The sequence below is a fragment of the Osmerus eperlanus genome, chromosome 15 (assembly GCF_963692335.1).
Source record: "Osmerus eperlanus chromosome 15, fOsmEpe2.1, whole genome shotgun sequence".
In the NCBI taxonomy this organism is placed as follows: domain Eukaryota; kingdom Metazoa; phylum Chordata; class Actinopteri; order Osmeriformes; family Osmeridae; genus Osmerus; species Osmerus eperlanus.
In genome coordinates this window covers 6,101,349-6,113,426 of record NC_085032.1, presented here as the reverse complement: position 1 = coordinate 6,113,426, position 12,078 = coordinate 6,101,349, and the positions used below count along the sequence as shown (strand labels likewise).

The following is a 12,078-nucleotide window of genomic DNA, read 5'->3' as shown; positions in this document are numbered from 1 at the left end:
TCTAGATAGATGCCCCCCGAAAGGTTTACACAATGTGCTTCGCTGTAGCTGCTGGTGGTGCGTCATTACGCACAGGTATACTTTCACACACCTGTGTGGCCTGTGTAGTGCCTGGCCAGATAAAACAGATACAAAAAATACACCGTATACGTGATATAATATAATGGTACGAAACAAAACCTACCCTGTTATTTTTATCCATCTCTCTAACTTCCTCCTCTCTAACGCCTTGTCTTATCATGAGCCGGACAATCGTTGCGTTGTTTGTGCGGCACGCTTGAAAGAACGACAGCGGCTCAGGACTGTCTGGAGATAGTGACCGTTCCGAGTCCGCGAAAACATCGTCCGGTGGGTAGAACGAATCGTCCGACACAATACTCCTTGTATCCGGAAAGTCCTCAAAGTTGTCATATTCTTCAAAGTCGTCATCCTCTCCCTCGGACTCGCAGGATCCCAGGTAGTCATCATCCGAGAAGGACGGTGGTTCCTCGGCTATGGCCGGGTGGACCTGTGCGGCGGCTTTAGGACTCTGCTGAAGCGGTTTAACTCGAACAGAAGAGGAGCCTCCTCCATCCCTGTCGTCGGTGATCAGCACCATCTAACCCCCTAAGACAGTGTCCTCGGGGGGAAGGAACGCTGGTGGTGGGACGCCGGCGAGGACTTCACCAACATCAACGCCGAGAGTCCAACTTCTCAAAGTTGAAAAGTAATAGACAAATGGATGACTTGATAAAAAAACATGATTCGGTCAAACCAAGCGAGTTCCTGCCACACCGGGATATTCTACCCGGATATTCCAGCATCATGCGCTCCCCTAGAAAAGGACATGTAATGTTTCAAACCGTTGAGTCCTCTGTCCGGGTATCAACTCCGCGTAATATTAGGCTACACATGGGTTATAATCCATTTTGCCCCAGTTTACGACGAGAACAGCAAAAACATCAACAGACTACACGTTTGGTCCGAGTTTCATACCTACTCCCCGTTAGCCTACTCTACCGAATTGAAACCAAAACGTTATGTCCAAAGTATTCGTAGGCTAGAAAGGCAGAAGTTGCGCTTCTCGTTAGAGTTAGGTTAAAAAGAGTTAAGCACAAAAGCACGAGTGCGCCTCCACGCATCCATCTAGATCGTAGTGAAACTGCTGCTTGGATAAACTGCGTTCTGCTAATCCGATTTGCCTCCCGCTCGCCCTCTCTAATTTCTCTCGGTGTCTTTGTCTCTCGCTCTGTCCGATTGAAAATACTTTTCAGATGCCGTTCGACCTACATGAGACCAGCCCCGCAACCTTCTTATAACTGTTAAAATTCTTGCAAGAGGGCCATGTCCGAGGTCTGGTTTTCTATACCGCCCATACCCTTAACTGAACTAGTTTAATATTTGCAAGCTGTCACTCGCGTGGTCTGGTAGGCTACAACTAATTCATTAAGCAGTAACTCGCTGTTACGAAACTAGAGTTACTGTTTCGTGGAAATTGGAATCAGGTTTCTGTTGTGAGGAGAGAAAAGTACGGGAATTTCTTTGTCTCAGTTGATTCATGTAGTGATTGTCAGCTTTACAAAATCCTGAGTCAAGGCATCTGTTGTGATTTAGAATCAAACGAGGTTATGACATGTGTTTAGAGTCTTTGTATTTGCGTCTGCAAACTGTATTTAGATTTTAGATTTTAAATACAACATGAATTCAGGACAATAAATTGGCAGGATATAACAAATAGTTAATATTTCCGTTGCCTGATGCAGCTGTGATATGAATATTTAACTCTGGTACCTAGAAGGCCAGTGAGGGTGCCTCTATACTGTGTGTGTGTGTGTGTGTGTGTGTGTGTGTGTGTGTGTGTGTGTGTGTGTGTGTGTGTGTGTGTGTGTGTGTGTGTGTGTGTGCGCGTGTGTGTGTGTGTGTGTGTTTGACCCTAATCTGTTATTGGCACAGGCTCTCAGTCTGCAGTGTATCAGCACATAGGGCAGCTAATCTGATCCTACAGGAGAGGGAAGAGCTGTCCAGACAAGCACACTGCCCTCTCCCCCTCCCTCTCCCCCTCCCCCACCACACTAAGAGACACACACAGGGTTGAAGCCAAGAACTGCTGGCTTTCCTAATGTGTCTTGTTTTTCCAAGATTGCCCCTAAAGGCCCGATGTAGTGTGGTATCTCCCAAATGGACACTCGGGGAAACAACTCTCTTCTCGTAGCCTATTCCTTTCCACCGCGCTATACTGCTGTGAGTTAGACTGTGAAATTATTATTATTAACTGTGACATGAACACATTCTTTACTCTGAAACTGTTCTCCTCTCTTCTCTTTACACTCATCTCAGGCCTCAGCTCCCTCCCTCCCTCTATCTCCTCTACTGGGTGCCTGTCTGTTTGTGAGTGCCCGCCTAATTTCGGCGTGTGAATACCTGAGGGCAGCTCTTTGTACCAGGTGTGACCCAGCCTTGTCTGCACAGTACACCCCAGAGCTAGCGTAGCTACCTGAGCTAATGACATTAGCTCATGTAGGCTCAGAGCAGCCAGATAAATCCCAAGATAGACAATCAGAGAGAGTGAAGCCCTACAGGAGACCACCCCCCTTCTGGAACATTCCCTACCTGGGTTTGCCTGCCTTTGAATTGGTATTTCCATAAATCTGCGATTGCACTGAGTGAGATTATGTGCACTGGGACGCACAAATACTTCTAATAGGCATACGCATAGCACCATACAAATACATAGCGATTCTAATAGAACGAAGTATATGGAAGGATCCGGAATTCTGTGTTGCGTTATTATTTGATGGAACTCCTGAACACCTTCTGTAGGGGTTCCCAAAGAGCAAATCAGTGGACGTGAACAGAACAAAACATCTTGCCCCAGACATGACTGCCATTTTCGTTTTTTGGAGAGCTTGAGACCTGGACTCCTGATGGTGTTCAAGCTTTTCCTCGGGAGAGATTCCTCATGGATTTACGGCCGCTCTGCATCTATGTGCTTCGAAGGCAAAACAACATGAGTTAGCCAACAGGGACCGGGACAAGTCAGAGCATGTGGTCCCCACAGGCGTTCATTCACTCCCCTAACCGCACAGAGCCCACACCTCACTCAGCCCCACGCCTCAGCCCCACGCTGCTCTATGGAAATACTAGGAGCTGCGAAGCTTTACACAAAGATCTCCTGTGAGCTGTTTCTCCACCACGCTGGCCTGTGTGTGCGCCGTGCGGTGTGTGGTGGGTGGGTGTGGGATGTATGTGTGAGCCTGTGGCGTGTGTGCCTTTGTGCATGTGTGTGCCGTGTGTGTGTGGTGAAGGGGTGTTTGTGTGGCCGTGTGTGTGTGTGGGGGGGGGGGGTTGTGTATGTCTCTATAAAGGGCTTTCCCTTTTCCAGCAAAGCACTAATTCACTCAGTATTAATAGCTTGATTAGCAAGTTTCATAAGGGTGGCCCAATCAGCTAATTAGCCAGCATAGAGGACACATTTTTAAGGGCATTTGTATCTGTGTGTGTCTGTGTGTTGGTCAAAGCATGTACTTCAATTATACACATATACATAAGTGATGATGAACAACTTTGAATCACTTACAATTGTACCTCATTTGCAAAGGTTGGCTGTTTGTAAATGACTTTTGAGTTGATTGAAAGAGCAAACACATAAACACAATTACATAAATAGAACCACTTTATTGAAGTTCATATTTCTGCCAACATCTCTGTGAGTGTGAGATCCAAAACAGGGAACACCAGAAGCCATCTTATCTCTTGTAAGTAGACAAATACAGTATATAGAATAATATAGTCAGGGATGGGTAGACAAGTCTTTTACCAATCATGCCAATGCTCAACCCCCCCCCCCACCCACCCACCCTAACACACACACAAACACACACACATTGACAAGGCCACATTTCTTCCGAGTAAATCAGAAATCTATTTCTCTCCGACATGTGGAATGTGAAAGCTCTCCTCTGTCCTTCTGACCGAGCCAGGGAGACCCATGTAGCTGGAGGAGCTGGGAGGATCCGTCACGTCCACAGCCTCCAGACCCATGAGGTCAGCCGGTCTCACCATCCCTCCCTGGGGACCCCTAGAGGAGAGAGACCAGAGCTGGTGAACCATCGCCCACCTGGGACTGTGGTGGTCTTTCACAGAGGGTTTTCCCAGAGGAACAAAAAGACATGAGTCTCAGTGGAAGGTCTAGCTGAAGATATTGAGAATTCTTTGTTTTTCAATTGAAATGATTATGTTTTACAACAGTGTAAGTATAGTTATGTGTAAAACAATATACAAATATTTCAGGTTCTGAGGCTGGGAATTCAGCTCTGTTTACGGTAAAGATCAAACCGTTTCCTAACTTTGATGGGCTTTCAATTGTCCAGCTGTGGTGTTCTCTCTGGCTCCTATCATATCTCCTCCTTTCCAAGTCCGTTGAGGGGCTGTCTTCCTTCCTCTCCTTCATCACTTCACTCCCCACTTTTGTCTCTCTCTCTTTCTCTCTCTCTTTCTCTCTTTCTGGCTCTGTCCACTCCTCCTTTTTCTCCCCCTCTCTTTCTCACACCAGTCCTCCACCCTGGTCATCTCCCTAGAGAGACTGTTTCAGAGCCAGGCGCAGATTACAGGCTCCAGTCTGTTTTGCAATCGTTCTGTCCAGAAACTCTGGCCTGACGCCTACAGTTGTGATACACAGATACTACAGAGAAACACAGTGGTCCAGAAAAGGCTGAAGAACTCCAAAATAATGTTAGCAAGCCCATTATCAGGAGACAAGAGAATGGTCAGAACAGCTTAAGGTTTGAGCTCATAAATGACTTAGCATTTCTGATGAGTAAAAAGAAGTCAAGGTGGGGCTCTGATTCTCTGCCTCACCCACCCCCCACCCCCTTACTGGCCCCCCAAGTACTGGCTATGAACCCCACATTTAACGTCCGAGGGGTTGGGGTGTGTGTTGCAGTCCACGGTTGCCAAAACCAGCAGGAAACGTGAAATCCCCCTGATCTTGTTTCCTGTTACTGCTTTGTCTCCTGGCTCTTGACACCATCACCCAACCTGGCAACCGCATGTTAAAGGTACTGTGACTTATGTAACGTCATGAGACTATCTCCTGGTTTAGACAGGAAACACCCAGCAAGCCAGCTGAGAGTGTGTGCATATTTGTGTGTGTAGGTGTGTGTGTGTGTGTGTGTGTGGGGGGGGGGGGTGTACAGTGATGCCAGGGCATGCACGCATCCAGGATTTAGAAGAGAGATTTCCTGTTTTTTGGCTTCAGTTCAGGTCTTGGCTGCCCTGTTTCTACTGCAAAGCACGCAAGCCTCACCCCTGCTCTGGTACACTCAACCTATGAGCAGACCTGGGACCAGTTCAGCCCCACACAAACCACAGCATTTACCAACAGCTTGACATGTAATACCTGGGGCCTGTTGCACAAAAGTAGAATTAAGACATCCGGGATAAATGACTCAGCTGAGCTCAATGAAGCCAAAACATGTGCGTCCAGGCTTAATTGGTTGCACAAAGACCAAGCCAGGATGAGCAGACACGGATTCATTAAGCCAGGTGAAACCAATCCTGGATAGGTGCGCGCTCACGGCTCACTCAAATAGACCCCGCCACAGATCACAGATTAACTGATTTACCATGGCAACTAGAGCCGCGTACTTTTCCCCGTCGGAAGCACAAATCCTCATGGAGGCATACGAGGAGGTAAAAGATATAATTAAGAAGAAAGGCAACACCGCCACAGTGATAAAGCAAAGAGAAAAAGCGTGGCAAAGTATTGCAGACCGCCTGAATGCGTAAGTAGTGCACAATTACACACTCACCGCTCCGCTGAAACATCACAATTACAATTCAAATATTTAATTCACATCTCCAAAAATGCAGTTGTACTGTAATTATGAAACGGTTAAATTTTTAATTGAAATGCACTGCAGATATGAGTGAAATTGTGTAAAGTAACTCCATCACACTGTATAAAGCTATGATACATTTTTTGATATTTTTACTGAAAACAAGACAAAAATACCAAGTAATTTTTTGCAGTGTGACTCCATTAAATGTGTGTGTGTGTGTGTGTTTAGATTAAACATGAACGGGCCAAAACGGACATGGCAGCAGGTCAAAATCAAATACAAGAACATTCTGCAGAATGGTATGGTCCCTGACTAATATTTAACAAAGCACAAGCATATATTGTACCCAGAAGGTGCCTGCTCACACATTGTCTGTACTGTTTTAGCAGTGAAAAAGAATACCCACAGACAAGGCACGGGTGGTGGGTCACCAAAGGCTGACCTTACCCCAGCAGAGGACATGGCCTTGGAGCTAAATAAAGGCAGGCCCGTCTTAGAGGGGATCCCTGGGGGAAAAGAGACGAGCATAGGTTCCTCCCAAGATGCCACCCGCTTCATTCAAGGTATGTCCTTCCATCTCTACATGGGATACAACCACATTCATATTGAATCAATTTGGACTGTCTGACTTTGGTTTACCTATTGCCTTGCAGTGTCTGGCAGCACTGTGTTCCTGTTAGAGCCACCAGCACAAGCACCAGACGATGCTGATCCAGTGAGTACTCCATCAAAGGCATACTGTAGGCCTGGCATGTCTTGTCTACTAGCTTCAATATGAATCCGATTAAATGTGATAGGGTGAAGGCCCCAGTGCAGCAGCAACAGCACATGATGGAGACGATGATGAGGAGGAGACCATCTCTCTGGATTCCAGAAGGCATGAGGTATCATGTTAAGACTGTGAAAGTACTATTTACTCTACAATGGTGAGGAGTCCTCATCAAAATCAAAAAAAAATCTAATTTCTTTTACAGGACCCAGATGCTATACAGTGGGAAAACCAGCCTGGCAACATAGTGCGTATTAATAAAAGGACACCACATCCTGCCAAATTCCAGCTGCGCTAATTGTATTGTGTTCACAGAGCTCACAAGCTATCAGAAAGTTGTATGGCAACCACCTCCGGCGCCAAATAGAACTGGCAGACATAGACATTCAGTACAAGAAGAAAAAGATGGAAAATCTTGCACTGGAGTCCAAAATAAAAAAGAGGACAATTAGGAAACTGGACCTTGAAATAAAAAAACTTGAGAGGGAGGTGAGATATGCCTTCAATGTACACTGTATGCTAACTGTAACACAAATGTATTAATCATTATTTATTTCATCTATATGAAAGATACAGGTTTTCTGCAGATGGCATCAGGTATCTATGCAGACTACTGGGTCCCAGGATTAAGCACCGCACTGCACGGAGCCATGCACTGAGTGTGGAGCAAATGGTTTGTGTGGCCTTGCGCTTTTTTGCTAGTGGAGCCTTCCTGTACTCAGTGGGGGATGCAGAACAGCTGAACAAGGCCACAATTTGCCGCACAATAAGGAGTGTGTGTCTGGCTATCAAAGCATTAGCAGATGTCTTCATCTCCTTCCCTGGCCACAGAAGACTCTGTGACATCAAAGAGGAGTTCTATAGGATTGCAGGTAAGAGGATCTACAAATTACAGGACAACTGTTAACACATAGTAGGATACTCATTACTTTGTGTGACAGGTTTCCCCAATGTCATTGGTGCAGTGGACTGCACACACATAAGGATAAAAACCCCCCTCAGGTGCCCATGAGGCCGATTTTGTGAATAGGAAATCCTTTCACAGCATTAATGTTCAGGTGAACATAACTTTTTGATATTGTCCATTGACGAACACTCTGCATTGCCAGTGATGTGCATTGATTGGTGTAATATTCCTCATCTTATGATTTCAGATGGTCTGCAATGCTGACTGTGTGATCAGCAATGTTGTGGCAAAATGGCCTGGCTCAGTCCATGACTCCAGATTCTTTCGGGCCTCTGAAATCTATCAGTGCCTATCACAAGGTAAGCCACACAACCCCTATTTATAACCATCATGGCTGTGTCAAGAATATCACTGTGTTTATGAGGTAGTAATGATGAGATTTTGTGTTGACAGGTGAATTCTCTGGTGTGTTGCTGGGAGACAGGGGGTATGGCTGCCAGCCTTTTCTCCTGACACCTTTCACAGACCCCCAGGAAACACAGCAGGCCTACAACCATGCCCATGCCAGGACCAGGGCCAGAGTTGAAATGACCTTTGGCCTCCTGAAGGCACGCTTTCACTGCCTTCACAAATTAAGGGTCAGCCCTGTTAGGGCATGTGATATTACTGTGGCTTGTGCTGTCCTCCACAATGTGGCCTGCCTGAGGAAGGAGAGGGCCCCCAGAGTGCCACCAGCCATGGACTGGGACAATCCGGCAATCTTCCCTGATGACGACAGTGGTCGGCTGCTGAGGGACCAATATGTGTTGAATTATTTTAGTTAGTATGTGTGCTTTCAATTTTGGTTAAATATGTCCTGCGGTGGCAGAGGAATTTGGTTTTTTTTTGGGTTCGTTTTTTTTTACGAATTTGGCCTCTTATGATGTTTGTGCGGTATACTGTGTGTAATACAAGGCTGCAGGGAGGCTACTGCATCCATTCATTTGTCTGTTCAGTTGATGTGTATGGATTTGTGCAGACATGCAGGGTGTGTTATATACAGACCTTTGAATGTGTATGTATCATTGTGTATAATATGCTTGGATTCTGTGCTTTCCATCTTGTAGAGTCACTGTGACTTCAGTTTCGAAAGGAGCTGATGGTTTACCTGCTTTGTTTTGTCCTTATTCAATAAAGGAACATAATGTTACACATTGTGTTTTTATATTCATATGGAATGTGTATTTGTTTATATGACAGAGTACTAGGGCCACACTGAAGAAAAAGGATAAAGTCATAAATTTATGAGGCTGGTTCTTTCTGCAGAAAAGCTACATATTGTTTTTACAGTTTTGATACTTATGACAATGTGATACTTAATATTCTGGCACATCAGCATGTCTTTGTTTATGAAACCATACTGAAGTACAATTTCACGAAATGCCCCACATCTGTCATTTTAACAACTGTCCTCCTTTAAAACAACTGGTTACAATATTATGACTTGTGTTTTTTTCCCCTCTGTGGCCCTAATATTCTATCATTTTATATATAGCCTTATAGTCTATGGGAAACTGTAAATTATCTAATGATAGCAACATCATCTAAAAATCATTTTTTATCCAAAATCATTGAAATTAATGATCACAAACGTTTAAATAATTACAGTGGGTCTAGTTATATGTGATAACAATGTATAGTGAGCAGTGAAATAACTATTGGTTTCCATTTGTGGTGACTGCTGACTGACATTAGGGATGAGATTAAATAGATCCTGGAATTTAGCCTGGTCTGGAGCAGGCTAGCTCCACAGAATAAATCTCCATGGTAATTTATACCATAACATATCCTCCTGCCCCCTATCCATCTTTAGTGCAACCGGATTACGGATCAATTGAGCCAGGATCACCAAGATATCCTGGCTTAATCCCTTATCCTAGTTTTGTGCAACAGGCCCCTGACCCTGGGTCAATGTCCTGAATCCCAGTGATTTCTCTCATTAAGTGACACATTGCGCATTGATAGGACATGTTGTAGCATGTGCTTCAAGTATGTGGTTGTGTGTGATAAGGCGTATGCTAGCCTGGTGTGTGTGTTCATTCTAGGCCCTGGGCATTTGTTCTGTGATATCTCTCTAACTAGGCTTATCGTTGCGTGTGTGTCTGCTGTGTTGCTTAGAGGACCAGGCCGAACACTTGTCTTATCTGCGTTTCACAATGGCTGACAATATCTCTCATTCTCTCTGTTTCTCTCTCTTACTGATATAAACTGTATGACGAATAACCTCTCACCAGTTAAACTAAGATTACAAAGGTTTGCTAAGTGATATCTAAGTCTGAGTTTGATACCTTGGAGCCATCACATAATACCTTACGGCATATCAAATGGCATTGATTTGGAGAGAAAACTAACTTACATAGTTATATAAACTAACTTACATAAACGTACACTGAATAGCTAAGTACGCAAACATATCAATATGCATTATAAAGGGTTGAAATACAACACAATGTCGTACTTTTGGGTGTCACGGCATTATTTATTTGTAGAAAAAGCAAGACTCTTTTCCAGGTCCCTGTCTTCAGACACCTGGAACAGAAAATCACTTTACATGAGGCCACACAAAACACCTACCTAACAATGAATACATTCTTTATCAGCATTACTGACATGACTTAATGTATAAATAGGTTTCAAATATTTATTAACATTTCCCTTAACCATTACATTATATCCAATACATGATATGTATGATTACATATATCCATATGTTTATAAGTTGTTTCCCAACCTCTACCTAATGCTTTCTTACTGACCTTATAAACCCATAACATGACTTTTACAACTCCTTTATAATTGCCAAATCTAATAAATATGACCATATATGGTTATTTATATATATATATATATATACATTATTTGGGAATTATGAAAAAATGATAATCCAAAACATTATCATATAGCTTATGAATTCTTATTGAATCGGTTGTGACAATATTTATACATAGATTTTTTATAGATTACTAACATTTACAAATGTTTACTAAATATGATGATGATACTCAATTATGATTAAACTATGAACTAATCCATTGTTAATGGTTTATTGTGTGTAGTTATTATAAAGTGCTACAAAAATAAAAACATGTCATCTTGATTCGAGTCCCATGGCCTTGGGAAGTATTCACTGTAAGCTCTACTTTTAAGAACTCTGATCAAGATGTGATCTTAGAAAAGTTCATTCTGCCTTGACAATGTTTGATCACTTCATCAAATCTCATACAATACCCCTAAAGAATTAGGCCATGGGAGGTGACAGTAAGAGGTTCGTAATATAATTACAGTGGTCTAACCCCACAGTGGTCAATTTATCCCTCTATACAGTATACTCTTTCTCTCTCTCTCTCTCTCTCTCTCTCTCTCTCTCTCTCTCTCTCTCTCTCTCTCTCTCTCTCTCTCTCTCTCTCTCTCTCTCTCTCTCTCTCTCTCTCTCTCTCTCACACACACAAACACGGACACACACAAACACACACACCTCTCTCCCAGCTAAGCCCACTCACTTTTCCTGGCTTAGAGGATATGTAACATGGACCATACGTGAATATCAGTCAAGGTGAGGTACTAGATTGACCAGCATGATGATGGATCAGCAGGCAGACGGGTATAGAGAGCAGCACCGGTTGGCGCCCTCTGCTGGTAGTGCGGGAGGGTTAATTAATGGATGCACTTGGGAAAATGCCGCCCCCCTCTTCATGCCGCCCTAGGCGGCTGCCTGTGTCGCCTATAGGAAGGACCGGCCCTGATAGAGAGAAGGACACAAAGGTAGACAGACAGGTATAGAGAGAAGGACAGACAGGTAGACAGACAGGTAAGGAGAGAAGGACAGACAGGTAGACAGACAGGTAAGGAGAGAAGGACAGACAGGTAGACAGACAGGTATAGAGAGAAGGACAGACAGGTAGACAGACAGGTAAGGAAGGAAGGACAGACAGGTAGACAGACAGGTATAGAGAGAAGGACAGACAGGTAGACAGACAGGTATAGAGAGAAGGCCATAAAGGTAGACAGACAGGTAAGGAGAGGAGAACAGACACATAAAGAAAGAGGCTGGTGGAATACTTCACATAGAGATAATTAAGACAGATATTAAGGTAAATTAAGATCATTAAACCTACACTCCAACTAAAAGGAATGATCTGTTACAGGGAGCTGCTAGCTCAACTCTGTCCTTAGTCTAGTCCTTCTACCAGAGCCTGCACATTTATATTGTTGATATTCAATTGGTTTATTTTAAGTTGTTAAAAAGGCCAAAAGCTTCATTGTTTTGAATGTGATGCCTAACAGTGTAGAGGTAAACTGTCTCTAAACTGGTTCAAGAAGTTTGTGTCCAAGGGTGAACGAATCAATCTGCAGTACTATGTCGCCCTCTACTGGTGGAGGAGAGGATAGTGTGTATAAAACTCGGGAGCACGAGAGAGATAAACAACAATGTAACACAGCATGACATAGTTAAGATCAAGATTGTCAGTCAAACATGTGTACACAACATCATGCATCACCCCCCCCCCCCCCCCCCCAGTTCTCTCTACTGGTGAAGGAGAGAA

At 44.0% G+C, this 12,078-nt stretch overlaps 2 protein-coding genes across 3 annotated transcripts in view; one reads left to right on the top strand and one right to left on the bottom strand.

Moving 5' to 3' along the window:
- The window catches only part of ankrd33ba (ankyrin repeat domain 33ba), a 12,470-nt gene extending 11,211 nt beyond the window's left edge, over positions 1 to 1,259 (bottom strand). Inside the window, exon 1 of the mRNA XM_062479969.1 lies at positions 185 to 1,259. Within this exon, the coding sequence (XP_062335953.1) occupies positions 185 to 598 (414 nt within the window). The 5' untranslated portion in view covers positions 599 to 1,259. The remainder of the gene's footprint in view (positions 1 to 184) is intronic.
- A 5,891-nt stretch (positions 1,260 to 7,150) lies between these two features.
- Positions 7,151 to 8,684, top strand: LOC134035006 (putative nuclease HARBI1). Of its 2 annotated transcripts, XR_009932294.1 has the most exons (4): positions 7,151 to 7,460; positions 7,530 to 7,646; positions 7,743 to 7,854; positions 7,949 to 8,684. XR_009932294.1 is itself a non-coding variant. In XM_062479769.1 (3 exons), the coding sequence occupies exons 1-3, from the start codon at positions 7,392 to 7,394 to the stop codon at positions 8,317 to 8,319; spliced, it is 552 nt and encodes a 183-aa protein (XP_062335753.1). In that variant the 5' UTR covers positions 7,151 to 7,391; the 3' UTR covers positions 8,320 to 8,684. The 2 variants fall into 2 exon arrangements, 1 of the variants encoding a protein (XP_062335753.1); XM_062479769.1 differs by lacking the exon at positions 7,530 to 7,646.
- Positions 8,685 to 12,078: the final 3,394 nt, after the last annotated feature.

Bases quoted from the DNA above. Each gene is read 5' to 3' on its own strand.
- LOC134035006 (XM_062479769.1), top strand. From the start codon at position 7,392: ATGTCTTCATCTCCTTCCCTGGCCACAGAAGACTCTGTGACATCAAAG. The intron at 7,461-7,742 runs GTAAGAGGATCT...TTATGATTTCAG, and splicing joins GGAGTTCTATAGGATTGCAG to ATGGTCTGCAATGCTGACTG. The intron at 7,855-7,948 runs GTAAGCCACACA...TTGTGTTGACAG, and splicing joins CTATCAGTGCCTATCACAAG to GTGAATTCTCTGGTGTGTTG.